Here is a 27,606-nt window from a genome sequence, read left to right as displayed (position 1 = left end):
GTCGAAAGGATCTCTCACAGCGCTGCTTTAGCCTCCACACAGCAATTGAGACCAGGATTGCCAGTCACTAATGATAAGGTCATAAATCTATCATCAGTCCCGGTTGCCATCCTAATGCCAGGGATGGGTCATTAAGGAAGAAGATGGCGAGTCCCAGGTAAGGAGTGTGGGATTGTCATGGAGGGGAAGACTTTGGGGTGGTAGGGAGGCCTTGGGAGGGTCTTGAAGGTTGAAGCTGTGAGGCTTGCCTGGCGCTCCTGAGAGAGAGAGACCACGCATAATGTTGTGTCTATGACTCCTCCCAGGTGGAGCAATTAGTTGGTTGGAGACAGATGGCTCTTGCTGACGTTGATCAAAAATCCGTGGTCCTGGAGGACCGGGATTGTGACCTGCAGATCCTCCCTCGCCCGGAGGCCAGAGGACTGTATATCATCCAGGTATGTCATCCAGGTAGCCCTTGACATGCACAGGAAGCGCCTGAAGATGTACCACCAGCGCTTCCAGCAGTTTTGTAAATATCCTGGGCACTGACGATAGGTCGAATGAAAGGGCCTTGTATTGGTAATGCCAGCCCGTATAGTGGAACCGGAGGAACCGCTGGTGGGCTGGTAAGATAGGCATGTTCAACCTCTTCAGATCCAGAATTGCTCTCCGCCCCACCCCAACCATGAGTCATTTGGGACCACAAACAAGATGGAGTAAAATCCCTGCCCCTGTTGGGCTTCTGGGACCAGTTGAATGGCCTGGATATCAACATCCAAAGAAGGAAACCCCCATTTAGAGAAAAGGTACTTTTACTGGATATGAAATGAAAACAGTGAAAGTGAAGCAAGATCTGAGGCAAAAAAGTGTGAACTTGTACATATCAAATATTCACCCAAATCCCTCCCTCTAGTTACCCTGGCACAATGTCCAATCTCCAACCCCCAAGGGTGTCATGTGGGACGCATCTTCAGGTGGCCTCTTTCAGCTGGTATGTAGACGGTTGGCCTTGACCAAACCCAAACGTACGCAGAAGATGGTGAGAACAAAACTCCCTCTTTCAAGATGTCTCCACCAGCAGCTTCCCCTCCCAAATACCATAAGCCCCCTCCCTCCCCGTTACTATGGCAGCCGATAGCAAGCAAGCAATATAGAGGCTGACATATTCTTTGATATGAGGCAATGTGTAAAGAAACTCAGGGGTGTGGAGAGAAATTCTAGGGTGAGACATAGTCTCACCGTATTTAGGACCCAGGTGTCCATCATGGTAACCTCCCATTGATGGGTGAAGAGGCTTAGGTGGCCACCAATAGGAGGATCGGACCGGCAGTCATCTGGAGTGGTGAAAGGGGAGTCTTTCTGTGCATAAAATGGACGCTTGACCTGGTATCGTTGTCGGTTCCGGAATCCGGTTTTGTCTGGCTGCCGGTTTTGTAGGCCGAAAGGAATGCCTCCAAAAGTAGGGCAAGGGACGACAGTCGACTCGCCTGTACAGGGATTGCAGGGCCTTTCCCCTTTCCTTGGTCTCAACCAAAATGGGGTCCAGAGCCTCCCCAAAAAGTTTGCTACCCTTGAAGGGAGCAAAGGCCAGCTTCCACTTGTACCTCATATCTGCCTGCCAATGGCGAAGCCAATAAACAATTTATTACACTATGTGTGCTTTTGCACTTTTAGTATGCCCGGAACATTCTGGGCAGTGACTAAGTCCCCTCCGCTGTGGTTCAGGACAGGGACAGGGGCCTCGACTGTGTTACACTGAGCCGGTGTGGGAAAACAGCCCCTCTCCAAAGATTGGCAGTCTCCGGCCAGAGAAGCAGAGTTGACCAATGGGGGAGTACCTGAAAGAAGGGAAAATGACATGCATTTTTGATTTAGTACACACTGACATAGTGGGTTCTTTCCCACCATCATTTGGTGGTAGAAAATATTTTCTAACAATTGTAGATAATCATTCTAGATATGGATCTGTATATCCTATGAGAGAGAAATCTGAGACCTTTCAGATCTTTAAAGACTTTGCAGCTTTTGTTTCTACACAATACCAAGTTCGCATCGCCAGAATCCAGAGGAACCGTGGTGCAGAATTCTCAAGAACCTCCACATTTTTGGTTCATACGCTATGGTGAACATTCCCTTAGCTAAAAGAAGAAAATGAGATCCAGTAGCAAAGAGACTGAGATTTATGGGTATTGATGATAACTCAAAATGGAGCAAATTTATTGATCCTAAACATGTGATTGTCATTTTACAATCTGCTAATTTTGAGGAAGATATTGACTGGTCCAGGATTCATTCCAATGATCCTGGAGTTTATTTTCCTAGAGATGATATTGCAGATGCCAAGCAGCCTGATGACAATTTACAGGCAGATATTCCTTCTACCAGTTCTTCACAACCTGATGTTCCGCCTTCGCAAGCCACAGATGCTGATGCTAGTGACAAACGTGAGGACGAGGACGAAGGAGAAGAAGACTGGACTGTTGTTCCGAGACTTCCAAGAGGGTCACAAAAGGAATCCCTTCACAACTATATTCGTGGCAACTGACAAAAACACCATTACCTTTGATTTGCAATGTTACTCTTCCTCCTGAGACATTCACACAAATCAAGCAGCTTCCTGATTCGGAGCAAGACAAATGGTATGATGCAATGCAGGATGAAATGGACAGTTTAAAGAAACTTAATGTATTTACACCTGCAAAACCTCCAGCAAACAAGAAAGTCATTGGCACTCGATGGGTCTACAGAATCAAGAAGAAACCGAATGGTTAGTCTTTGTACAAAGCCAGACTTGTAGCTCAGGGTTTCGCTCAACGTTATCCTGAGGACTACACAAACACTTACTCACCAACAGTCAGAACTGAAAGTGTAAAAATTGCTTTAACCACTGCAACTATTCTTGGTTTAGAAGTTTTCCAATTTGATGTGGACACAGCTTATCTACATGCGGACCTAGATGAAGAGATCTACGTGAGAAGCCCTCTAGGATTCCGAAAGCAAGAAGAGGATAACTGGTTCCTGAACAAAAGTCTTTATGGTCTGAAACAGTCAGGTTTAATGTGGTACTTATGTCTTACTGACAAACTAAATTCAATGGGCTTTATTAAGTCCGAAACTGATGAATGCGTGTTCACAAAAAGATCTAACAATGCATATGAGATAATTCTTGTTTATGTTGATGATATTGTTTACATTGGTCCAAATAAGAAAATGAGTGAGATTTTTGCCAAAAGTTTGCAGAGATACTTCACACTGAAATCTTTAGGACACATTACCACTTATTTAGGTGTTCAGATTGAAAAGACACAGAAGGAGTTTAGTCTTTCACAAGAGGAGAAAATTGACCACATTCTGCATCATTGCAACATGAAAGATACTAACACAACAAAGACACCCATGCAAACAGATTTTCACAACTTAACACATGAACCAAGTCCTGAGTTCAAGGACCAAACACTTTATCGTTCAGTCATTGGGTCACTGTTATACATTAGTAGTTGGACCAGACCCGACATTGCACTTAGTGTTAATCTTTTATCACGACACGTAGGTAAGGCAACACAATTTCATTGGACATGCGTTAAGAAGTTATTGAAATACCTGAAACACACTAAACACATGAAGTTATTGCTAGAACCAACTGATCATGCAAAGTTATGTTGTTATGCAGATTCTGATTGGGCAAGTGATAAGAAATCATGCAAAAGTACTTCTGATTACATGAGGTTCCTGAATGGATGTCCTGTTTACTGGCAAGTGAGAAAACAGAGTTTTGTTTCATGTTCATCTACTGAAGCTGAATATGCTTGTGTTTCAGATGCTTGTAATTCTCTAACGTGGTTTGATGCTTTGATCACAGATATCTGGACACATCCGATTCGACCAATCACCGTGATGGAAGATAATGAATCGGTGGTTTACATTTCTGAGTCACATTTTACAGGTTCTAGGTCCAGACACATTGACATTCGTTATCAAAACACAAAGCAATTAGTTAAGCAAGGTTTTGTTAAATTGCAATATGTTTCTACACATGATCAGATTGCTGACATGCTCAACAAACCACTTCCAGCAGCTCAACACGAGTTAAGGCGATAAGGAACCGTTTGGAATCTACACTCAGGAGCTGGATAAGATTTTGTTCGGCAGAGATAAGAAATTGTTGTCGAAGATCTATCAATTTTTGACCTGTCAAGGTGTTAAAGAAGAGATGGATAAAGGCCCTTTAATAGCATGGGAGAGAAATTTTGGCCATGAGGTTGAAATGGGTAAATGGTGGGATCTATGGAGTAAGACTATTAAACTCACGATATCTACAGCGTTTAAAGAAAAAGAATGTTGGTCTTACCTGAATGTGTCTTTTCGGTGGATGAGAGGGAGGGGTCACATGAGGGTTTTATCACAGCCTGATTGGTCCATAGACTGAGACAAAATTCTTAAATGCTCCTTCCTTCCCATTGGCTCCGTTTCCACGAAGGCAAGGTACTCCATATGTATAAAGGAAGCACAAGAAGACCTGGGAACCTCCTGGCCCTCGCCCGGCCCTATTCTAACTATCTAGGGTGGGAAAGTTACCCCTCCCTCTCATCCACTGAAAAGACACGTTCAGGTAAGACCAACGTTCGTTTTCCGGTGGACTCGAGGGAGGGGTCACATGAGGGACATACCCAGGCTACCTGCCTACGCAGGGTGTTTAGAGCCAAGCCACTATCCAACCCCTTCTGAAGGAAGTCCAGGATTTTAGCCACCAAGGCCTTGGTTGGATTGAGATCTAGCGGGGCACGCCATCTGACAAACACCGACCAGGTGGAATTATAGATTCTGGTGGTGGGTGGAGGTCTAGCGGCCTCCAAGGTCTGTATGAACTTGGCAGACAGGTGAGCTCCTCTCAGGAGTTGCTGTTCAAGAGCCAGGCGGTCAGGTGGAGCCACTGGGGCTCCGGGTGGATCAGGACCCCCTGGCACAAGACGATCTCCTCCTGAGGTATCCTCCATGGCTGGGAAACTGAGAGTTGCGCCAGGTCCGCGAACCACGGTCTCCTGGGCCAATAGGGGGCCAGCAAGATGACATGGGCCCTCTCTGACACTACCTTCCTGATGGTCCCTGGGATAAAGGGAAGGGGAGGGAAGGCATAAAGGAGGCCCTGAGGCCATCTGCTCCTGAGGGCATCCATCCTCTCCGCCAACTGGTTCTGGAATCGGGAGAAGAACCTCGGGAGTTGAGTGTTGAGCGGGGTGGCAAATAAGTCCACCTGCGGGGTGCCGAACCTCCGACATATCTTCTGGAACAACTGTGGATGGAGCTGCCATTCGCCATTGTTGAGGGTCGCTCGACTCAGCCAGTCCGCCTGATGGTTGGACTCCCGATATGTGCTCCGACACCAGATGACAAGTGCTTCCCTGCCCATGTGCCCAATTTCAGCGCCTCCAGCCAGAGAGCCCGGGAGTGTGTGCCCCCCTGATGGTTTATGTGGGCCTTTGTGGCGACATTGTCTGTTAGAAGTAGCACATGACGTCCCTTCACCAAGACATTGAAGTGTTGGAGGGCAAGATGAGCCGCCTTCAGCTCCAGCCAATTGATGTTGTGGTGGAGATCTGAGGCAGTCCAACGACCTTGTGCCATCCTGGCATCCATCAGAGCCCCCCAGCCGAACAAACTGGCATCTGTCATCACCGTCACTCTGTCCAGTTCCCAGAATTCGCTGCCCTGATGCAGGGCCGGGGAAAGCCACCACTGGAGGGACACTTGGATCGCTGCCGGAAGTCGAAGTGTCTGCAGGGAGTTGTTCATCCTCCTCTTCTGGTATGGAATCAAGGCCCACTGGAGCGAACGTAGGTGGAGACGGGCCCACGGGACTATTCCAATACAGGAGACCATCTTGCCAAGTAGCTGAGACAAGGTTAGGATGGAAACTGACCGACTTTTGCGAACCTTGACTACGAGTTGACGAAGACTGACAAGCCGGTCCGGGGAGAGCTGGACCACCGCTGTCACTGAATCTACAACTGTCCCTAGATGCAAGATGTGTGTGGACGGATTGAGATGACTTTTGGGGAAGTTGATGGAGAACCCCAGGGACTGAAGGCACTGGATGGTGAATTGGAGGTCGGAGGTGGCTTGGGAGAGGGAACCTGCCTGAACTAATACGTCGTCCAAGTAGCATTGGAGTCTCACCGGTATCAAGCGCAGGTGAGCAGCCAATGCCGCCAGAACCTTTGTGAAGGTGTGAGGGACTGAGGCCAGGCCGAATGGAAGAGCCCGGTACTGAAAGTGTAGGTCCCCGTGACAGAACTTTAGATATTTGTGATGGGATGGCAGGATGGGGATGTGAAGGTAGGCCTCGGTCAGGTCTATCGAGGCCAGATAATCCCCCCGCCGGATGCCCTGGAGGATAGACTTGAGGGAAGACATTTTGAAACGTGTGTAAAGGAGGTATTGGTTCAGGCGCTTGAGGTCCAGAATGCTTGTGGTCTCTCCAGCCACTCCAGCTCTTCGGGACCACAAACAAGTTGGTGTAATGGCCCCTCCCGCGTTCCGCGGGTGGTATGGTCTCTACCACTTGGATTTCGAGATGTTCTATGGCGAGATTCATCAGGCGCTGATGTTCCAGATCCCGTGAGGGAGGGAACGTTCTGAAGAGTGTCAGGGGGGTGGAGAGGAACTCTAGCCGCAGGCCAAACCAGATGATGGCTTTTACCCAGGCGTCGGTGGTGATCTCGTCCCACCGGTCCGCATAATTTGCCAGACAGCCGCCTATGGGAAGGCTCGGGTTCAAGTCACTTCCCCCTACGGAAGGAGCGCCCCCCCCCATGAAAGGGCCGTCTGGACTGCCCCTGGAACCTGTTACGGTCCTGATAGTAAGGGCGAGAGAATTGCCTGTCCGACCTGAAAGAGGAGTACCTCTGTTGATGATCCTGCTCAGGGGCCCTATAAGAGGATCTGCGGTATGGGGTGGGTCTGGAATCTGCCTTTTTGACATTGGAAGGGAGGACCTTCTTATCTTTGTTTTCAATTAAGATGGGGTCCAGGGCTTCCCCAAAGAGATTGGGGCCCGCATAGGGGGCTGCCGCCAGACTCCACTTAGCCTTATTGTCCATCTGCCAGTTGTGGAGCTACAACAGGCGACGGGAGGTGACAGAAGTGGCCAGGGCACTGGAGGCAAATCTCACTGCATCCAGAGTCGCGTCAGCTGAAAATTGGGAGGCAGCTATTATTTTGGTTATATCCTGATGGAGGCATTCATCCTGGATCGGAATACGATCCTGGAGTTGGCGGAGCCACATAACAGTAGTGTGATTAAAATAGGAAGCAGCCGCCGCCGATTTAACTGCCCAGGCGGAGGCGTTAAAGTTATTCCATAAAGTAAGCTCCGCCCTTTTATCCTCCAGCTTCATCTTATCCGCCGCATCCCCGGAAACTACAGGGGAGGAGGAAACCAAGGGCGCTATAGGGGTATCAATGTTGGGCAGCTGTAACACCTGGGCAAAAGTTTGCTCTACATTGTAGAAGCGACGGTAGTTACTGCCCGGGTTAGAGAAATTAGAAGGGCGTGACCATTGGTTCTTCACCACCTCTAAGAACAAAGGCGGGGCTGGGATCTCTGCCTTGTTCGTTGCTGTATTGGAAAACATAGCCATATCGGGGTCCCTGGGGGGGGGGGAACCGTGGGATCCCCAGTACCAATTTAAGTGGTTTTCCTAGCCTTATGTAGGAGAGGCTTAAACATCGCTGGAGGAAGCAGGGCCAAGGATGAGGGGGAATCTGGAGGAGCAGAATCCTCATCTTCCGAAAACCCCATGTCATTGTAGTTGTCTTCCCCCCAGGTGGAGCCTTCGCTCACTACAGATGGGGAAGAGGCCCTGGAAAGATGGTGTCTGAGGGACCTGCTGGAATGGGGAACCCTGTCCCTATGTGCAATGCCACGTGTGATGGCTGCCGAAATGAGCCTCTTAATGCTTTCAGGCAAAAGCTCCAAATCCTCAAGATCTGTCTGGAGAAGGCCAGGATCCTGTGGGGCTAGCCTGGGTGCAGGCTGAAAGGATCTAGAGGAACCCTCTAAGGGGTCAGATCCCCCCCCCCCCAAGAGGAGTAAGGGAGACACAGCTTGCCTGAAACCCCTGGTGGATCTAGCAGGGGATACTGAAGGAGAAGAGGGACTGAACCCCCTGGCTGAAGATCCTGACTGAACTGAGGGAGGCCTGACTGGGGACCTGGATCTGGATCTGGGCCTGGAGGCCTGTGCCTGCCTCTCTGCCCTAGCAATGGTCTTCTCCAAAGCTTTCTGCCTCCTTAATTCGTCCTTTGCAGCTGCCCTGGAGGGACGCTGATCAGACTGGGGCTTGGATGCTGCAGACCTGGTTCTAGGCCTGTCCGGTTGGGTTTCTCCCCCCTCCATAAGCTCCCCTTCATGGGCGTGGGGAGGATCAGCTCGAGCCACCATCGCCCCACTCACGTGCCAGGTGTTGAGCCCCTTCTGCTGGTCAGAAGCCTGAGGAATCCTCCTTGATGCTGTGCCCTGCTGTGGGAGCCCTCTCGCCGCTAAGTGAATGAGAGGCCCACGCAGCTGCTTGCGGCCTGCGCATGTGGCGCTCTTCAAAATGGCCACCGGAGCCTTCCTTTTGAATAAATAAGTGGCCGCGGCTTGAGTTTTAAACACCGCGGCTCGCGATCTTCCTGCTGGAGCCTCTCTGATAGAAAACGAGGCTCCGCTGGCTCCAAGGCACCCCTGCGGTCTCCAAGAGGCCGGGACAGGCCCGCGCTGAGTTAAAGAGGCAGTGGCAAGCAAAACGGAGCTCTTCGCCGCTTCTCCGGCGCCAGAAAGGGGCCTGCAATTACTCAAGGCTGCGCAGTGGAGAACGACACCCCCGCAGCCCAGGGGCCGGTTCAGAGCTCCTGGCCCACGGAGGGGGAGGGAAATGCCCCACGGGGCCCTCCCAAACCGCCCGAAACAGAGGAGACTGTCTCTTGGGCCGCAGCCTTTAAATTTAGAATCTCCAATTGCAATCCAATAAAAATAATTTGAAATATTAATAGAATAATTTTTCCTACCTAACAACAAAACACAGTGCTTGGACCAAAAGACTGAGAGGAAACTGGGAACCAATGGGAAGGAAGGAGCATTTAAGAATTTTCTCTCAGTCCAATCAGGCTGTGATAAAACCCTCATGTGACCCCTCCCTCGAGTCCACCGGAAAATATATATATTTCCCCCAACAAGGTTAGCCAAAATGTTTCCTGGGTTATCCCCACAGTGCTGGAAATGTGGAAGAAGGGATGGCACATTCTACCTCATTTGGTGGTCCTGTATTGAGGCCACAAAATACTGGAGAAAGATTCAAAACTGTCTAAGAGAGGTTACTGGGGCAAGTATGGAATGGAAACCCGAGACTTTTTTACTAAGCATAAAACCAGAAAATATGAGTAAATCTATATGGCATTTGAGCCTACATATTTGTGGCCGCAAGAATAACCTATGCGCAATTTTGGAAATCTACTACCATACCATCGGAAGATGACATAATTAAAAAGATTTATGAATGTGCAGAAATGGACAGAATGAAGGGTTGGCTGAGGGACAAAGGAGAAACGGAACATTATCTTAGCTGGAACTTATGGTATATGTGGGCGACAAAGAGAACAGCAGGGACTTAAAACTGGAAACGTTAAATAGCAGCTGTTAACAATGGGAACTAAAAGTGAACGTGGGTATTGTAATAGATCCCTGAACTTTGTAACAAGAAGATGCTGGTTAGAAACTAAACAATGAGGAAGAAAAGAATGTTGGGCTGTGAACGACTGTCACCGGGGGAGATGGAGGGGAGGGTTTGTATGTTTAAAGCTGTATTTGTATGTCTTATTAAAAAGAAAATGTATAACCAATAAAGATTACTTTTTAAAAAAAGAATCATACTGTAGCAGTTTGTCTACAGTGGAAGAGACAGCGAAGACAACACCGAATGCGATCCCTCTTTTTCTTTCAGAGTCAAATTCAAGGCGGCGAAAAGGAATGCAAATATGTTAATCAGAGATGACATCACTTAACATCACTAGTCAAGACAAGGGTACAATACTTACACTTCTGTTAACTGAAATATCTTGATAAAATCCCCTTCTCACCATCGCATCTTTTTTATTGCTGCTGCGTTAAAAGATTTTTATATTATTATTTTGGAACTTCTTGCCCTGGTTTCATGCCAGGATAAGTCTTTTGATGTGCACCACAGTTGTTAACTTATGCCCCATTGCTGCTCTTTATCACAGAAAGAGAAATCAACATGCAAAGCAAGAAAGAAGATTTCAGGTTTCCACACAAGAACTGCTTTGTGTATTGAGGCTTAGATCTCAAAACAGTAACAAGTTTAGAATTGTTGATACTCAGTGACAAGAGTAGAAAGCTACATTCAACAAGCTGCAAAGAAAAGTTTCCAGTGATACTGTTTTGTCAGTCATTAAACTCGGTCTCTTGACCAAAAATAGCAGTGCAAGATCGCCTGATCATCCCAATGGATGTGCTGTACGCTATATACCCACTGTCCATTTTCCTACCTTAGCAATTTGACAAATCCTGAGCTATGAGAAGTCATTCGTCCTCAGAACTTGTGTTGACTTCAAGTAATCAACTGGGAAAGTTACGTGTGAAGCTGGACATCCCGAAAGCTCGGCAAATCCTTATTTTGAAACAGAGCAGGGTACTTCTACTCCATATAACAATGGTGGAGCATTCTAGTTAAATGGCCCACTCTCTCTGAGGTTCCAAAGAATGGGACCAGCCATGAAAGCAAACAAAATTCTAGGATGCAACCCTAGAGGAATCACCAGCAGGAAAAAGGAGGTTCTAGTCCCACTACTTAGAGCTGTGATGGTGAACCTATGGCACACGTACCAGAAGTGGCACACAGAACCATCTCTCCGGGCACGTGAGCTGTCACCCGTTGCTCTTCCAGGTTCTGGCACGCGGGCCAGCTGGTCTTCACATGCGCGGGATCATCGAAAACCAGAAGAGCAGCCATCCGGTGCACATATGCGTGCCAGGAAGATGATCTTCCGGGTTTGACGTGCGCATGTGCATTGGCCACCTGGTCTTCGTGTGCACATGCACACCAGAAACTGGAAGACCAGGTGGCTGGTGCACATGTATGCACTGGAAACCGGAAGATCATCTTCCCAGTGCATGCATGCACACCAGGTAGCTGCTCTTCCGGGTTCTGGCACGTGCGTTCCCGTTTTAGCACTTGATGCTAAAAAGGTTTGCCAACATTGATATGGAGCTTCAGTTAGATGCCATTTGGAATATTGTGTCCACTTCTGGAGATCTCACTTAAAAAGAGAAACTGATAGCAAGAACCAAAATGGTGCAAGGTCTGCGGGACAAAACATATCAGGAGAGATTGGATGAACTGAATAAGTGCAGCCTGGAAGACAGAAGGGAAAAGTGGGGACATGACTGAAACCTTTAAATATACAAGTTTTCTTTTTCTGCCATCAGTTTTCTGTATTTCTATGTTTTTAACATCAGGAAACATCTACTTGGGCCCTTAAAATCATAATATTGTTATTGCAGCAGAACATATTACACAATTACAATAGTTTTGGCTTACTAACACAGCTAAGGGTTTATTCAATACCGTATGAAGTTTGTGAACACTTTGAATCCATATGTCCTTTCAAAGAATTTATTACCTGCAATGTGGGAAATCAGTTATTTACAGAGATCATCTCCCATAAAAGCATGCACCAAAAGAAAGAGAGAAAGAAATGGAAGACACACTTCCTCATCTCATTCTTGGGCAAGAGTTCCTGTTATACTGGGAGGTAAACAAAGAAAGCTTGAGATCATGCTACATATCATAAAAAGGGTGCACAAAGATAAAAACGCTTGACAGCCAAAATTGTTTCTTGCCTGGAGTCACCCACTCCCTGGAAAAGATCATCAAGCAACATTTTTTAAGGTTTTGCCCAACACTTTTTAATATTATTTCTCAGAAAACAGTTTCCCTGATGGCCCAACCACACCCATGAGAGGACATTAGAATTTGATGCTGGATCAATGCAGGCCATTTGTGTTGAGCAGATCACATTTTTTCCTCCTACAAGGAAAAGCAATTCGTGATCCCATTCCCGCAAAGTCTGAGGCTTAAATAAATGCATACAATTAATGTTTTAGAAATGGCACAAAGTACAACTGTATATTTTCATTTTTAAAATCTGGGAAAATATTCTCAGTTATGGTTCATTCCCAGATTGATAAAGATTCTGGAGACAGCTTTGTGAACATTTGCTTGCAAGCTCTGTCAGTAGAAAGACCTTTCATTCATAGGAAGGCAGTTGAGACTCCATTTTAATGTACTGGGAGATACTGGATTCAGGTGGAAATAATTCAGCTGCCAGAACTTTTGTAAGCCTAATTCTTTCTTCTCAATAAATCTTGTTAAAAAGATTGAGGATTCTCCTTGGAAAAAGATCACTTTTGGTTTTAGGCAAAAAGCCTAAATCGACACCTTAACTAACACCACCATAATAGCAAAGGCACTAGACTTGTTTTTCAATTTGATACTTTTGCAGCTCAACCAGAGAACAGAGTTGTTGGTGATGGGAGACCAGCTTGTATAGAAATGATCCTTTCAAAATCTTGTTCTCAAGCCACTTAGACAATAACCAGACCTTTAATGAGGCCCAGAAAATGCAACACAACAATGCAAGAACAAAATCAGTGAACCAAAATTCAAATATGCTAAGATATAATTGCAACTTACATAATCAGTATTTCAAGTAGTTTCTGTGTTGTCCCTAACTGGCATGTACAATGAAGATGAAGGAAGGATATAGTGAGAGCCAGCCAATGGATCTGGAGGAGACCTCCTAGTCTAGACAATCCTCAGCTTTGGAAAGTCAACAGGTAATCTTGAGACAATCATTATCTCTTAGCACATTTTAATGATCATTACAATTTATTAAATTTAGATGTTGCTCAACTCCCAGCAACAATGGGTGATTTAGAAATTTCCCCAAAACATGGGGAAAGCGTATCTTCAGGATCCTTTGAAATACGGGGGGGGGGGGGGGGGGCAGCTGAAGCTTCTGGGTGATCTTCAAGAACAGTTTCAGATTACTGCATGGCAGTAATCAAGCCGTGAAGAGGACCCCCCAACTACGAAAGGAGGCAAGCCTGACTTGCTTATTTGGGCAACACCCACAAGCACTTAGGTCTTGGCACATTCGGAGACAATTCCTCCCTTTCTACACCTGCCCAGTTCCCAGGCCCTGGGACAGAATTGCGACAGCCTCAGATGATAGCTCAGAGTCAAACGATATCATTGTGTATCATTGGAGTTACTGGTGATACTGAGTCCCAAACCACTGGATAGCAGAACAGTAGCGCCTGAGGTTAGAACATTGGGCTGACTATCGGCAGGCTCACGTTCAAAAGTCATGGCTGCCACAGGGTGGGGTGAGCTCCTGTCACTCAGTCCAGCTCCTGCCAACCCAGTAGTTCGAAAATGGACAACTGTGAGTGGATAGATGGGTACCCCTTCAGTGGGCAACTTCATGGGGACACAAATGGAGCCCCTAACTGGGTGTTCCCCAGGCAACAGTGAAGTCCCCAGCTAATCCTTTCTTCACAGAACCACTTTGGTGCTTCTGACACAGAAGTTTTAGTACCAGTGTATGACCTTACTTAACAGTTCATGAAGATGAGGGAAGAGAGGGGCCTGGGCACTGACCTCTCCCAATCTCCCAACCCCAACTGAAACTGGCCCCAAGAAGAGAACCACAATAAAAGAGTGCCCTCTAGCCATGGAGCTGGCTTAGAAGGATACTGGGTTTCACGGTATGGAAAGCTAGAGGGATCAAGGAGCACAAGAATTTATGCACCACCATTTCACCAAGCTCTGCCACAAGTCATCAACGAACAGAGCCAAAGCTGCTTCTGTATTGAACCTTGGCCTGAAATCGGACAGAAGCAGGTCTAGATGATCCCTTTCCTTCAAGGGTCTCATCAGTTGCAAATCAACCTCCTTCTCAGGGAACCAATCAATCGTTAGTGAAGACCATTAGATCCAAGAACGGCTTTCTCGGGGGAAGAGGGAGGTGGCACTATTCCCACCCTCAAGGCTAGGGGCCCCACCCCTTCGATCAAGGGGAAAATCTGATGGAGTTTATCTGTTAGATGATCTGAACCCTCCTCACTATGCCCCAGATCAGAGGTGTCAAACTCAATTTCATTGATGGCTGCATCAGCACTATGGTTGCCCTCAAAGAGCCAGTTGCATGTAAGACTATGACAATTCACAGAGGCCAGGTGGGCATGGCTGGGTAGACGTGGCTGGGTGGTCACAGCCGGGTCAGTGAGACTAGGTGGTATGGGCTAGGTGGCTGCAGCCAGCTCAGCACCACTCCCTGGGTGCTGCTGACTCAGAATGGAACAAGTCACATGGCTAACTCGACATGGGGACAATTTGGTGCCCCACAAGCTTGCCTCCCCAAATGGCTGGCAAGCAAGTGTGTGCGCACACACAGACACATAACACACTGCATTCTACGCTTGGGGACTTTTATCCATAAAGGAGAGGGTTTCTCCCAGTGGTGGGTTTCAAATCCTGTTCCAACCGGTACGGTTGGAATGGGCCCGGTGGTGTCCTCATGGTTGCGCGCACTGCGCGCATGCATCCTAGCACCTCCGCGACTCTCCAGCTGCTCCGTGGATTGTCACGCAGGCGGCGTATGCGCCATGTGTGTGCTCAGAAGCACAGAAGCCTTTAAATACAGGTAAGGAGCTGGGGCGGGCGGGTGAGCCCTTGGAGCACTGTACCGGAACGGTATCTGGTGCTCCGGGCTGGCTCCAGTACGCTTGTACCGGGGTGTACCTCCTGCAACCCGCCACTGGTTTCTCCCCAAGCACAGACATGATTGGCAGTTTGCAACCTCAGATGTGGTTAAGTCTCCAAGCTTGGAATGGTGTGTGTGTGCGTGTGTGTGCACATGCATGCACAGCATGCTAAAGGAGACGTTCTTCTCCAAATCCCAGACACCACTGTGGTCGTGTTTTTCTGTCCGGTGCCCCCTCCCAGCAAAGCAGGAGGCGGAGGAGGATGTTATTGCGTGTGGAAGCACGGAGGAGAAAGTTTGCAGGAAGCAGTTTCCTTGGAGTCCAACTTCTGCTTTGACAGATCTCTGAAGAACAAGAGGAGGAGACAGGGAAGCAGCACTCCCTGGTCCTGCAAGAGGGAGGCCATCCTTCTCAAAAGGGAATCCCCGTTTCCAATTCTGTGTGGTAAGGATTCTGGCTTGTTGGGGCAGCCTTCCCACATGCAGCTCCACCACCACCCCTTCCGAAGATCTGTCAAGGCAGAAGTTTGATTCAGAGGAAACTGCTTCCTGCAAACTTTGCGTTTCCACACGCAGCAGCATTGAACTTCGCCTCCTGTTGGGGGCAGCTGGGAGGGGGGATCCGGAAGTCTCCCTCAGAGGAAGGTGAGACCAGGGAAAGCGCCAAAGCCTCATTCAGTGGAAGAGTCTCGCTGTCCCTTTCAGGCCACACAGAGGACCCTCAGAAGGCTGTCCGGGCAGCAGAGTGCAAACGCCCAGCCTGGCCCTCAAGCTCCTGTGATACTGGGACCCTGCAGCCCAGCCCAGCTTCCCAGAGGGGCAGCCTAGTTGTGCTTACCTTGAGGCTGCTGCAGCACTTGCTCTCCTTCGCCAGGTTGCTCATGGTGGGTTCAGGAGGGAAAAGTGTGTGGGTGAGAGGGAGGCCGCTCCCTCTCCATGCAAGCAAAGCATCCTCAGCAATAGGATGGGAGACCACCAGGAGAGGCCAGGAGGAGGGGAAAGGGGATGGTGAACGGGCAGCAGGGCTGCTGGTGGCCAAGTACTAAGGCAGGACTTCCCTCATACCCTCCCTCCTTCCCTCTCATTCCAATCTCCCTCCCTCCCTCTTTCTTCCTTCTCTATCCCTCCTTCCCTGCCTCCCTCCTTCTCATCTCCTTCCTTCCTCTCTCCCTCCCTCCCTTGCTTCCCTGCCTCTCTCCTTCTCATTCCCATCTACTTCCTTCCTTCCCTCCCTTCCTTCCTTCCTTCCTTCCTCCCTCCCTCTCTCCTCATTCCCATGTCCTCCCTCCCTCTATTCCTCTCTCCGTGCCCAGGGAGGGGAAGAGGTGGTCGTGCTGCCGGGGGCTGTGGCTTTCTGACGTGGGGCTAGGGAGTGGGGGAGGTGTCCTGGTGAAAGGGAAGCGCTTGTGGGCTGCAGGGCCAGAGTGAGGCTGTGATGGCAAGTGAGCCATGAAGGTGCTGGTGGCTCCACACTGATCTATAACAACTTCGCGATGGCCACCTGGGCCGGAAGGCATTCAGCCTTAGATCTGGCCCGTGGGTACCACTTACCTGTGCGCTGGGCCAAAGCAGCTGGGGCCAGCCACTTACTGTCTCCAGGGCAGCCCCGTGAGCCAGATATAACCACATCATGGGCCAGGTCTGACCCACGGGCCTTCTGTTTGACATGTCTGCCCTAGATGTTCCAGGGGACAGACTTACCCAGTAGGGACACCATCCTGAATAGGGCTATGAGATGGCTCCCAGCAGACACAATAAGGGAGGGGAAATATTGATGTCCACCACCCTTATCACCAAGAGGCAATCCCTAAAAGAGGCCCTTAACCCCTGTGTTTAACCCACTGGCTTGTTGTCAGGGGGAAAACATGGGAAGAAAAGAGCGCAACGTTTGCTACCACAAATTTTTATAATGAAACGGCAGGGCAGACATGTAATAAATAAAGTCTCATTTTCCAAATCACTTGGTTGGTAAAAATTAAGTATTCCAATGTGGACTTCAATGTGTATTTTTCCTTCCAAAATCTCCAAAGATAAAGAAAGCATTTCAATGTTCTAGCTATACTTTTTAAACCATAGAATTTCAAATAAAACTGGATTGCCATTCCTCATGCCAATTACCATAGAGAGGCAACCTTTCTAGGAGCTTTATGCCCAATAGAATTGCAATGTATTTCAATCCCAGAAACCTGATCTTGAATTCTCAGCCTTTCCTTCTTTTGACCAGACCCAAATCTCACTTGGCTTCCACCCGGTGCCAATAGCCTTCCTCAAACAAGCACCTTCCATCAGTCTGACTTAAAAGGCCTGGATTGGCATCAACGGGGCAAAGGCTGGATTTCAGGAGGAAGCAAAGTCATAAAGCATCCCGAGCAGCGGTCCAGATGGGCGGGCAACCCAACCGAGCAAGCCGGTCGCCTTCTCCGGCCCATTGGCCCAGCTCCGGCCCGCCTGCGCCCCTGGCCTCACCTCTTGGCCTCCTCCAGGTGGCACAGGTACTCGTAGGCCACGTTCTGGCGGCGGCGCTCGTCCATCTCTTCCGCCGTCATCCTCTCGTTGTCCAGCACAGCTGCAAGGAGAGGCGCGGTCACTCCCGGCGGGGCAACGGGGTCCCAGGATAGGAGCGCCGCCCCGCTTCCCCACCGCCGACTCGGCCGGCCCGAGGGTTCCCCACCCGCCTGCTAGGCAGCCCTCCGACCGACAACTGGCTCCCTTCCGGGCCCGGCCGCTCCTCTGCACGGCGGCGGCTCACCCTCACCGCCTCGCGCCGACGGAGCCATCCGGCCGGGCCAGGAAGGTCGCCAAGGCGCGCGGCCTGAGGAGCCCGATCCCCGGGAGTGTTCAGCCACGGGGCCCTGCGCCCGATCCACATCTGCCGGGCAGAAGGGGCGCAGGAGCAGGCCGCTCCTCGTCGGCGCTTGGGGCGCCGGGGCTGCAGCAGCGCCTCCGGCCATCTTGGGCGCGGAAGGGAGGGTCGGGAGCGCCGACCGAAACCCCGCGCCGTGTCCCCCCCCCCGGCCCCCGCCTGCCCGCGCGGACTCACAGCCGTAGTGCGGCCGGGCTACGCCCGTCCCGTCGCATTCCTCCGAAGCAGCCATGGGCGCAGGGCGGCGGCGGTTCTCTGGCGGGCGTGGAGCGGAGGAAGCGCAACGCAGCGCGGGCCGTCGGAGGGCGAAGGCAGGAAGACGAAGGGAAAGCGGCGGGGCGGCTCCGCCCGTGGGTGGTGGCGCAGGGAGGGCGCGGCCGCGGCGGGGACGAGCGGAACGGAAGCGCGCCTGGGCGGCTCCGCCGGGCCTCTTAGCCACCGCGCTGGGCCGGCCTATCGGGAAGCCCGCCGCGCTCAGCCGCCGGGGAGAAGTGGGCGCCCCGCCAGAGGACCCCGCCGAAGCCCCGTGCCTGGGCTGGGCGCTCGGCAGTGGCAACCCGGTGGGCAGCCTGGCAAGTCAGTCGCTTGCTGGATCACTAAAACCTGGCTCTGCCGCTTTGTGCTCTAAAGTCATCTTAAAAATAAACTCAACATTTCAGTCATTGAGCCATTAAAAGAGAAGCCCCTAAAAGATCTAGTTTTCTTTAATGCTTTGATCCTCCTCCTAATCTAAGGACACAAATAACGCAGACCTTGTATATTTTGCCTTCCTGTATCATTGAAGACAATTGTTGAAGAACCTAATAAGGATGCTAACCCAACTCTGGTTGTAATGAAATAATATTTTGGGCCAGAGATCCTCCAGCTTTGTAATACCAGGACTCCCCAAAATGACATACTGCATTTATATAGCCTTCACCAAAGGGCAACACTGGGGTGACTTTTGATTTTGCCTACTCAAGTTTTTTTTATCGGATGTTTTGATTCTGGAAAGTTACAATGAACCATTTGGTCATTCCTGTTCTAGACCAAGAATATGTATATATATATATGTATATATAAGAATATATAAAGAACCATCTTTAAGGTCTAAGTGTGGCACCACCTCCTTTCCCATCTCCATGTCCAAGGTGTTGGTTGCTATTCTTAGGCCAGCATCTCATCCAGCATGCTATTCCAACCAGCCTCACACGACATGCTCACGCCCCACAGGGGGGCAATTTGATTTTTAATGGGGGCAATTTGAACCTTGTTTACACCAAGTTAGTGGCCTTTTAGGCATCCTCCACATGAGCAGAGTTCAGTTTTTGAGTAAAGTAAGAATTATATGTCCGGGAGGGGGTGGGGGGTGTTGGGAACCACTGCTCTAGGCAAAATCTCAGTCACTGGAGTGTAGGCCTTTTTTAACCCCTGGTGGCCTTTTTAAGGTTCCTCTTGCTGTGCAAGCTCAGTCACTCTCTTTGTACATTTGTTCAGCAACCCTTAGAGAGACTGAATGAATGAGAGTTACCACAGTCCTCGCCCCCCCCCCTCCCCGTGATCAAAATTTGGACATTTGGCAGCCCACCTGCACAGGACTACCATATGCACTTAAAATCCCCCCAGCCACATCTGCCCATCCTTTTGGCCACCCTGCTGCCCCCTCAAGGCAGGCCTTTGCAATGGTTGCCCCCCCCTCCCTGTACTTGCTATTGCCATCTGTCACAGCTAACTTTCCACCCACTGCTAATAAGGCATGCCTGGGTGAAAATAATAACCCAGGGCAAGTCCAGAGAGAGAAGGAACACCAGGATAGTGAAATGATGAAAACCGGCTTCTATGTGAAATGGCACAAAGACCTAGGACCAGGGGTAGTCAACCTTTTTATACCTACCGCCCACTTTTGTATCTCTTGTTAGTAGTAACATTTTCTAACCACCCACCGATTCCACAGGAATGGTGATTTATAAAGTAGGGAAGTAACTTTACTTTATAAAATTTATAAAGCAGAGTTACAGCAAACCCTTACCGTCCACCATGAAAGCTGGAATGCCCACTAGTGGCCAGTAGGGACCAGGTTGACTACCATTGCTAGGACTGTTTAGCTTGCAACAGAGAAAGATGCTTGACTGGCTGCCTCATAGTGGAGGGTTCGGACCTCTTCTCACCTGCTCCAGAGAGTAAGGGTAGAACTATTGAATGAAACCTCAAGAGTGGAGATACAGGCTAGACATGATCTTTACAGAAAGATAGAGAGGAAAGTGAGAGTACAAACAACTTGGTGGTGAGGCTAGAGAAGAGTCAGCTAAGCATACAAAAGGAATCCACATTCAAACCACCCCTTTACTTTGGCAGACATGGCTGAATTTTTTAGACAGGTTTTGATACCAGCTGATGAAATCTGCAGTCTGGAAAGCCTGTCTTCTAGGTCCCGAGGCCTGGTTGGCCAAGGGAGGCAAATGATGTCACATACAAGACAATGTCACAATGCAAATGTCATGACTTGCTTCAGATGTCAGCACATGACAACATTTGTGTGATTATGTCATTGCATTCTGGATAAGCAAAAAAATCCTGGATTTCTTAATTAGGGCTCGGACCTTTGCATTCTGAACAAGTGGTCTTCAAAGCCACTCCCATGTCGAGCACCTTATAATAATCCATTTGTGAGGTGACTAGGGCACGAGTGACTGAAGGCTTCCTAACCCAGGAACAGATGTAACCAGGGCACTAGATGAAGCTGTTCCAAGTCATTCTTAGCTAAACCTGCCTCCTGCTCTTTGAGAAGCACTTGTGAGTCCAAAAAGACCCCAGTATGCACAGTCTCTAGTGGGAGAGTGGACGTGGAAAGTCTTCTGGATCAGGGGACCTACAGTCACATAGTCTTGGCAGGATTGAGTTCTCCCCAGGCAGACCTGCACAACTTCCCAACACTGGTACAGTATTGCAACATCACTTGAATAGTAACAGGGTTGAGAAGTATGCTGGATTATCAGCATCCTCCTGATACTGAACCGATGACCTTACCCAAACGGACCAATGACCTCACCCAGCAGTTTTGTGTAGGCTTTGAAAAGGCCGAGCAAAAGTGTTGAGCTGTGAGATACCACAGCTTTGACCTTTCTCCCTCTCAATCAACTGAACTGATCACAGAAAAAGGACAAACACCCCAAACTTGGTCCAGAAGAATCATGTGTTTAACAGTAACCAAAGTCACAGAGAGATCTAGGAATATCAGGATGAATGCATCACCTCATCTCAGCTCCAGCAGTCATCAACAAGCACAATCAATACTATCTTCGTATCATGCCCCCCTAGACTGAAGCCCAGGAAATGGCTCCAGATAATCAATTTCATCCAGGATATTCTACAGCAGCGGTCCTCAACCTGTGCTGCTTGGCGGTCCAGTTGGGGTGGGGGAGAAGGGAACTGGGCCACTTATGCACACATGCAACAGTTGCACGAGTGGTGGGCTGGAGCGCACACACACAACTGCCCATTGGCCAGCTGCTCATGAAAGTTGAGCTACGTATGCGCTTCAGCCAGCCACTCATTTGGCCAATACCAAATAGGCCACGGCCTGGTAGTGGGCCACAGAATGGGGATTGGAGACCCCTGTTCTAGAGTAGAGGTACCCAATCTCCGAGCTTGGCCTGGAAGCGGGCTACAGCACATTTGAAATCGGGCCGCACAAGAAGTGAGTGAGCACATGAGCATGCAAAGCTCCATTTGCACAAGCGAAGACATCCCCTCTCCCTCCGCCCCACCCCACTGCTGGTCCGCAAAGCCAGAAAAGCTGGGGAGGAATTGTTCTAGAGGAATTGTCCAATCGCATTCTCACTTTTCTAAAATGGGAAGGTTGGATTATACTTGTTTTATCCAGGTCAGAAAACAGACGCCACAAGAAAGTAAAACTCAAGATTTGACATTGCCCACTATGGAGGAATGGTTGGTAAAGTTGTTAGAGTTTGCTGAAAGGGATAAATTGATTTCCTATTACTATCTATCCTGTCTAATAATCAAAATCAAAGATCACAAATTCATTTTTCCATGTTTACACAAGTTCATCACCAATTAATGTGGCTAATGACTTTATTAAAAAAGAGCAATATTGTGCAGTCTGAGAGACGTTGAAATGTATTTATATTTATTGCTGCTATGAAGAATATCCGAAGCCACTTCTTTGAATCTTTTTTCTTTCTTTTCTATTTTTCCTTTTTCTTGCACGTTTTGACCTTTTTTGTTCCTTATTTTATATTAGTTCATGTTAGTTTTTATCTTCTTGCTTAAAATGTTCACAAAAATTACATTGAAGAAATATAAACTATAGGCGAGAGTAAGGGCCTATTGACAGCCTGCCTCCCCTTCCCTCCATATGCTGCGCCCAACAGAGCCGCCTTCGCGCACTTCCCCGCCTGGCCAGACTGAGCTCATCTCAGCGCTCGCCTCGGCCAGCAAGCGTCGCCGGCGCAGGCAAAACCCCAACGAAGCCGCTCGGACAGGGCGCCTGCAGGGAGGGGCTGCAGCTCCTAAACAGGCGGCCAAGCTGAGTGCCTGAAGGACCCCATCCGTCACCAGGAGTCCAGGCGCGGCCTTCGCAGGGGCCGACTCTGCCCCGAGGAGCCGCGTGGCGTCGTTGGGCCGCCTGCGAAGAGGCGCTGGGGTTCAGTCCCCGCGCGGGGCCGCCATGATCCACGAGCTGCTGCTGGCGCTGCGCGGCTACCCGGGCGGCCTCTTCGTGGGCGGCGGCCTGCAGGTGGGCGAGGCGGCGGGGCGAAGGGGGGCTGGGGGCGGCCTTCCCTCCCTTGGCGGCTCCGGCCCAGCGCCCTTCCTCCTCCTCCTCCTCCTCCTCCCCCGCAGGTGTCCCCGGAGCCTCCGCCGTTTCTGCACCCGAGCGAGGCCGCCCTCCTGGCCCGCGTCTGCCGCCTGGGCGCGCTCTACGTCCGCCTGCACGAGTTCATCGAGCAGTTCGCCGAGCACGCCCAGCCGCCGCTGCCGCCGCCCGCCGCCCCGCCGCAGGTGCGCCCTTCCCGGGGAGGGATGGCGGGCCGCGGGCGCCCTGCGGGGAGTCACCGCCTCGCTTCGCCTCTTTGCAGGAGCTGCTGGCCTCTCCGCCGGGGATCTACCTGCGCGCCTTGTGCACCGGCCTGGACGCCGTGCTGCAGCCCTACCGGCAGGCGCTGTTGGGCCTGGAGCAGGAGGTGAGGGACGTGTGTGTGTGTGTGGGGGGGTGTACATGGTGGAGGAAGACCCCCAACCCGAATGGAGATGGAACAAGTTTTGACCACAAGCTAGTTTGTCCTGGCAAGGCACCCACTCCGAGCTTGCATTTTCTGACAGGATAGGACCTTACCTGGAATAAGGTAGTGCGGGAGGTGTGAAATACAGCAGAAGGCGACATCCTGACAGTCTCCCCCCCTCAAAAAAGCTCTGTTGTGAATGCTCACACTTTGTTTCTTTGTTTCGGGCAGTTTCTGGCTGATCCTCACCTTACCATCTCATACGTCAACTATTCTCTGGACCAGGTGAGTATTGTCAAAGAAGTCATTTCTCATCTGCCCTTTGAGGAGACTTCCCCAGATGCAACAAGAGCAGAGTTTAGATTTGCAGAGATTAGATTGGCATTCTGGGTTTTTTTTGTTTATTTCTTTTAAAGCCCAAACTCCACCCAGCAGATCCAACTGAGAACCTGCCTGAAATGGAGGACCAAAAATTTGCAGATGATGCCATGCTGGGGGGAATTGATAACACTTTGGAAGATACACTTAAGATCCAGAAAGATCTTGACAGACATGAATACTGGGTCATATAAAAATGCAATTCAATAGTAAGAAAATTAAGGTATAGGTGTCCTAGTGGACAACCACTTAGGTATGCAACTGCAGCTGCCAAAAAAGCCAATGCAGCCCATGGCCTCAACAACAAATGGTATCAAGATCATGCAAACTAATCATACTGCTAGTAACACCATACCTGTAATACGTGCAGGTCTGGTCACCACAATACAAAAATATGTTGAGGCTCAAAGAATGTAAAGAGCAACCGAAAATGATTAGGGATGTGGAGGCTAAGTTGTACAATGAGTGGTTGTGGGAATTAAGTATGCCTACAGTTGCAAGAAAAAGTATGTGAACCCCTTGGGATTACGTGGAGTTTTGCATGAATTGGTCATAGAATGTGCTCTGAACGTCATCTAAGTCACAACAATAGAAAAACACAGTCTGCTGAAAATAAACACAATACTACACAAACATTAGATGTTGCAATGGTTTAATTGAACATAACATGTAAACATTAACAGTGCAGGGAGGAAAAAGTATGTGAACCGTTGGACTTAATAACTGGTTGACCCTCCTTTGGCAGCAATAACCTCAACCAAACGTTTCCTGTAGTTGCAGATCAGACCTGTACAACGATCTGGAGTAATTTTGGACCACTCCTCTTCACAAAACTGTTTCAGTGTAGCAATATTCTTGGGATGTCTGGTGTGAATCGCTCTCTTAAGTTCCTGCCACAGCATTTCAGTCGGGTTGAGGTCAGGACTCTGACTGGGCCACTCCAGAAGGCGTATTCTGTGCTGTTGAAGCCATTTTGTTGTTGAATTACTTGTATGCTTTGGGGCATTGTCCTGTTGCATCACCCATCCTCTGCGGAACTTCAGTTGGCGGACAGATGGTCGTACGTTCTCCAGTGCGCTGCTTGGAGAGTCCAAGGAAGGGTTAACACAGCCTGTTTGCCCAAGGACTGAGTAGATTTTTCCCCTCTGGTCACGCCTCCTTTGCCTCTTCAGGATCAGGTTTAAAAACTCAGTCCGCCCGATAGGACTAGTTTTGGGGAGCTCTCAGTTTTTGGGTAGATAGGCTGAGTTCTCCAATATATTTTTTAAAACAGTTAGTTGGTTAGTGTTAGGATTTTTCCCCAATTTTCTTATATTGCATTTTACTTCAATCTACGTGTGAATTGTTAATTGTGCTAGAAGGCTGAGGCTGCGATCGAGTTCTACAGCTGCTCCTAGTCGCAGCTGATGGAACGAGCGAGGCCGCTCGTCCGGCGTCTGCTGGCAAGCGCAGGGAAGACGGTAATCCCCCGTTCGTCCCTCGCCGCCTTGGGGAAGGGGTTTTACTTTACTTTTATTTAATTTATAAACTGCGCCCTCTCTCAGAAAGGACTCGGGGCGGTGTACAGTCATATTAAAACAACAATATAAATACATAAATATAGATAAATATAGATGGAGGTAACATATAAACTACAGTAATAATTAAAATTAGCATTAGAGAATTAAAAACTACCCCTAAAAAACTACCCCAGAATAAGATGTTTGCCAGGAGGTTAAAAATGGGACTATAAATCGGCTAGGCCAGCTAATTGGAACAGGTGGGTCTTGAGTTTCTGTCGGAAGGAGCGGAGGTCGGTAGTGGTTCTGATATTGGGGGGGAGGTCATTCCAGAGGGTTGGGCCCATCACAGAGAAGGCTCTACTCCTGGGCGTCGCCCGTTGGCATTGCTTAGTGGACGGCACCCGGAGAAGTCCCTCCCTGTGGAAGCGAATTGGTCGCAGGGATGTATGAGGTGAGATGCGATCCCGCAGGTAACTAGGTCCTGTGCCATGGAGCGCTTTGAAGATAGTAATCAACACCTTGAAACGCACCCATAAAACCACGGGTAGCCAGTGCAGCTCGCGCAGGAGAGGTGTTATGTGGGAGTACCTGGTACTCCCCATGATAGCCCGCGCGGCCGCATTCTGAACTAACTGTAGTCTTCGGGTGCATCTCAAGGGGAGCCCCATGTAGAGAGCGTTGCAGTAGTCCAGACGGGACGTCACCAGCGCATGAGTGACTGTGCGTAAGGCGTCCCGGTCCAATAGGGGGCGCAATTGGCGCACCAGGCGAACCTGGTGGAACACCCCCCTTGCCACGGCTGCCACATGGTCATCCATCGACAGCCGGGCATCTAGGAGGACGCCCAAATTGTGCGCCCGCTCCAGGGGGGCAGTTGCTCGCCCCCTATGGCCAGCGATGGAGTCCACTGGTTGAACCGGGGCGCCGGTAGCCACAGCCACTCCGTCTTGGAGGGGTTGAGACTGAGTCTATTGTCCCCCATCCAGACCCGAACGGCTTCCAAGCACCGGGACATCATTTCAACGGCCTCGTTGGGGTGGTTTGGGGTGGAAATGTACAGCTGCGTATCATCAGCGTACAGGTGGTATCCGACCCCAAAACCACGGATGATCTCACCTAGCGGCTTCAGGTATGTGTTGAACAGGAGGGGCGAGAGGACCGACCCCTGCGGCACCCCACAAGTGACAGGCCTCAGGGTCGACCTCTGCTCCCCTGCCAACACACATTGCGTCCGGTCGGAGAGGTAGGAGCAGAACCATCGCAAAACGGTGCCCCCTACTCCCACCCCCTCCAGCCGGCGCAATAGGATACCATGGTCAATGGTATCAAAAGCCGCTGATAGGTCTAATAGGACCAGGATAGAGGAACAACCCCTATCTCTGGCCCTCCAGAGATCATCCACCAACGCGAACAAGGCCGTCTCCGTGCTGTGACCGGGCTGGAAACCGGACTGGCGCGGGTCTACATAGTCGGTTTCCTCCAGGTGACGTGGGAACTGTTGTGCCACCACACTCTCTACAACCTTCGCTAAGAAGGGAAGGTTGGAGACGGGACGATAATTAGCTAGCTCCGCCGGGTCCAGGGAAGGCTTCTTGAGTAAGGGCCTCACCACCGCCTCTTTCAAGGCGAGCGGTAAGGATCCCTCATCCAATGAAGCGTTCACTAGACCCAGGAGCCAGCCTCGTGTAACCTCCCAGGATGCCAGTACAAGCCAGGAGGGACACGGGTCCAATAAACATGTAGTGGCTCGCAGTCGCCCACGTAACCTGTCTAAATCCTCGGGGGCAACAGAGTCAAACTCCTCCCAGCGTGGTCCCTCAAGATTTGCTTCTGACGTCTCCCCTGGTCCACTGAAGGGGGCCCATCCACTCCGGATCTGAGCGATTTTGTCCTGCAGATATTCCCCAAACTCCTCTGCTCTACCCTGCAAAGGGGCTTCCCGCAGCCTCTGTGATAGGAGGGAGCGGGTCACCCGAAACAGGGCGGTTGGGCGGTTGTCTGCGGACGCAATAAGAGCGGCACAATGTCTACGTTTGGCCGCTCTTAGTGCCACAAGGTAGGTCCGTAAATAGGCTCTTACCTGTGTTCGGTCAGATTCAGAGCGTGAGGACCTCCACCTGCTCTCTAGGCGTCTCTTGTGGCGTTTCATCACCCTTAGCTCCTTGGTAAACCAAGGAACCAGGGTGGTTCGTTGCTGCAGGAGAGGCCGCAAAGGCGCAACCCGGTCCAAGGCCCCGGCAGCCGCCCTATTCCATGCGGCCACTAGGTCCTCCGTCCGGGAGGCTGCTGAGGGAAGGGCAATGGACGCTGGCCAGACGGCTCCAAAGCGTCTGCAGATCTTGCTAGGATGCCACAGATATCCGGGTGTGAGTCCCTTGGCGTGAAATGGGGCCCAGGGAGGCAGTTGGGCTGATGAAATGCACGGTAGCCCGGTGGGCACATTTCCACGAGGGGTAAACCACCCTCGTGGCCCAACCAGGTCTCCGTTATCCCTGCAAGGTCCAGCTCCCCCTCCGAGATCAACTCATTAATGAGGGGGGCCTTGTTGACAACGGACCTTGCATTGCAAAGCATCAGCCTCAGGCCCTGGCTCTGTAAGTCCTGGCCACCTAGACTGCGGGGGTTGGTACAAGCCCTTGCTTCCTCAGGCGGTGTCTTTAGCCGATCGGGAGAGCGGTGGCCATTTTGGAAAACGCTAAATTGGCACGCTTTTCAGTGCCGGCCAATAGGAGGACCCTGACATTCTGGGCTGCGTTTTTTGGCGCGCGAAAGCGCAGCGGCCATTTTATTGCTGCTTTTTTACCGGATAGCAACAGCAGCTTACAGAGCCTCTCCG

At 50.2% G+C, this 27,606-nt stretch overlaps 2 protein-coding genes across 2 annotated transcripts in view; one reads left to right on the top strand and one right to left on the bottom strand.

The window, feature by feature from the left end:
* Positions 1–18,033, bottom strand: part of IQGAP1 (IQ motif containing GTPase activating protein 1) — a 116,996-nt gene extending 98,963 nt beyond the window's left edge. Inside the window, exons 1-2 of the mRNA XM_081964901.1 lie at positions 17,849–18,033; positions 17,275–17,374 (exon numbers count right to left, since the gene is read on the bottom strand). Coding sequence (XP_081821027.1) covers positions 17,275–17,374; positions 17,849–17,903 — 155 coding nt within the window. The 5' untranslated portion in view covers positions 17,904–18,033. The remainder of the gene's footprint in view (positions 1–17,274; positions 17,375–17,848) is intronic.
* A 4,254-nt stretch (positions 18,034–22,287) lies between these two features.
* The window catches only part of TUBGCP4 (tubulin gamma complex component 4), a 39,206-nt gene continuing 33,887 nt past the window's right edge, over positions 22,288–27,606 (top strand). The window contains exons 1-4 of the mRNA XM_081964933.1: positions 22,288–22,406; positions 22,511–22,669; positions 22,747–22,851; positions 23,122–23,175. Coding sequence (XP_081821059.1) covers positions 22,338–22,406; positions 22,511–22,669; positions 22,747–22,851; positions 23,122–23,175 — 387 coding nt within the window. The 5' untranslated portion in view covers positions 22,288–22,337. The remainder of the gene's footprint in view (positions 22,407–22,510; positions 22,670–22,746; positions 22,852–23,121; positions 23,176–27,606) is intronic.

This window comes from Natrix helvetica (genome assembly GCF_964273705.1).
Source record: "Natrix helvetica genome assembly, chromosome: 12".
In the NCBI taxonomy this organism is placed as follows: Eukaryota; Metazoa; Chordata; class Lepidosauria; order Squamata; family Natricidae; genus Natrix; species Natrix helvetica.
This window is presented reverse-complemented; position numbering and strand designations above follow the sequence as displayed.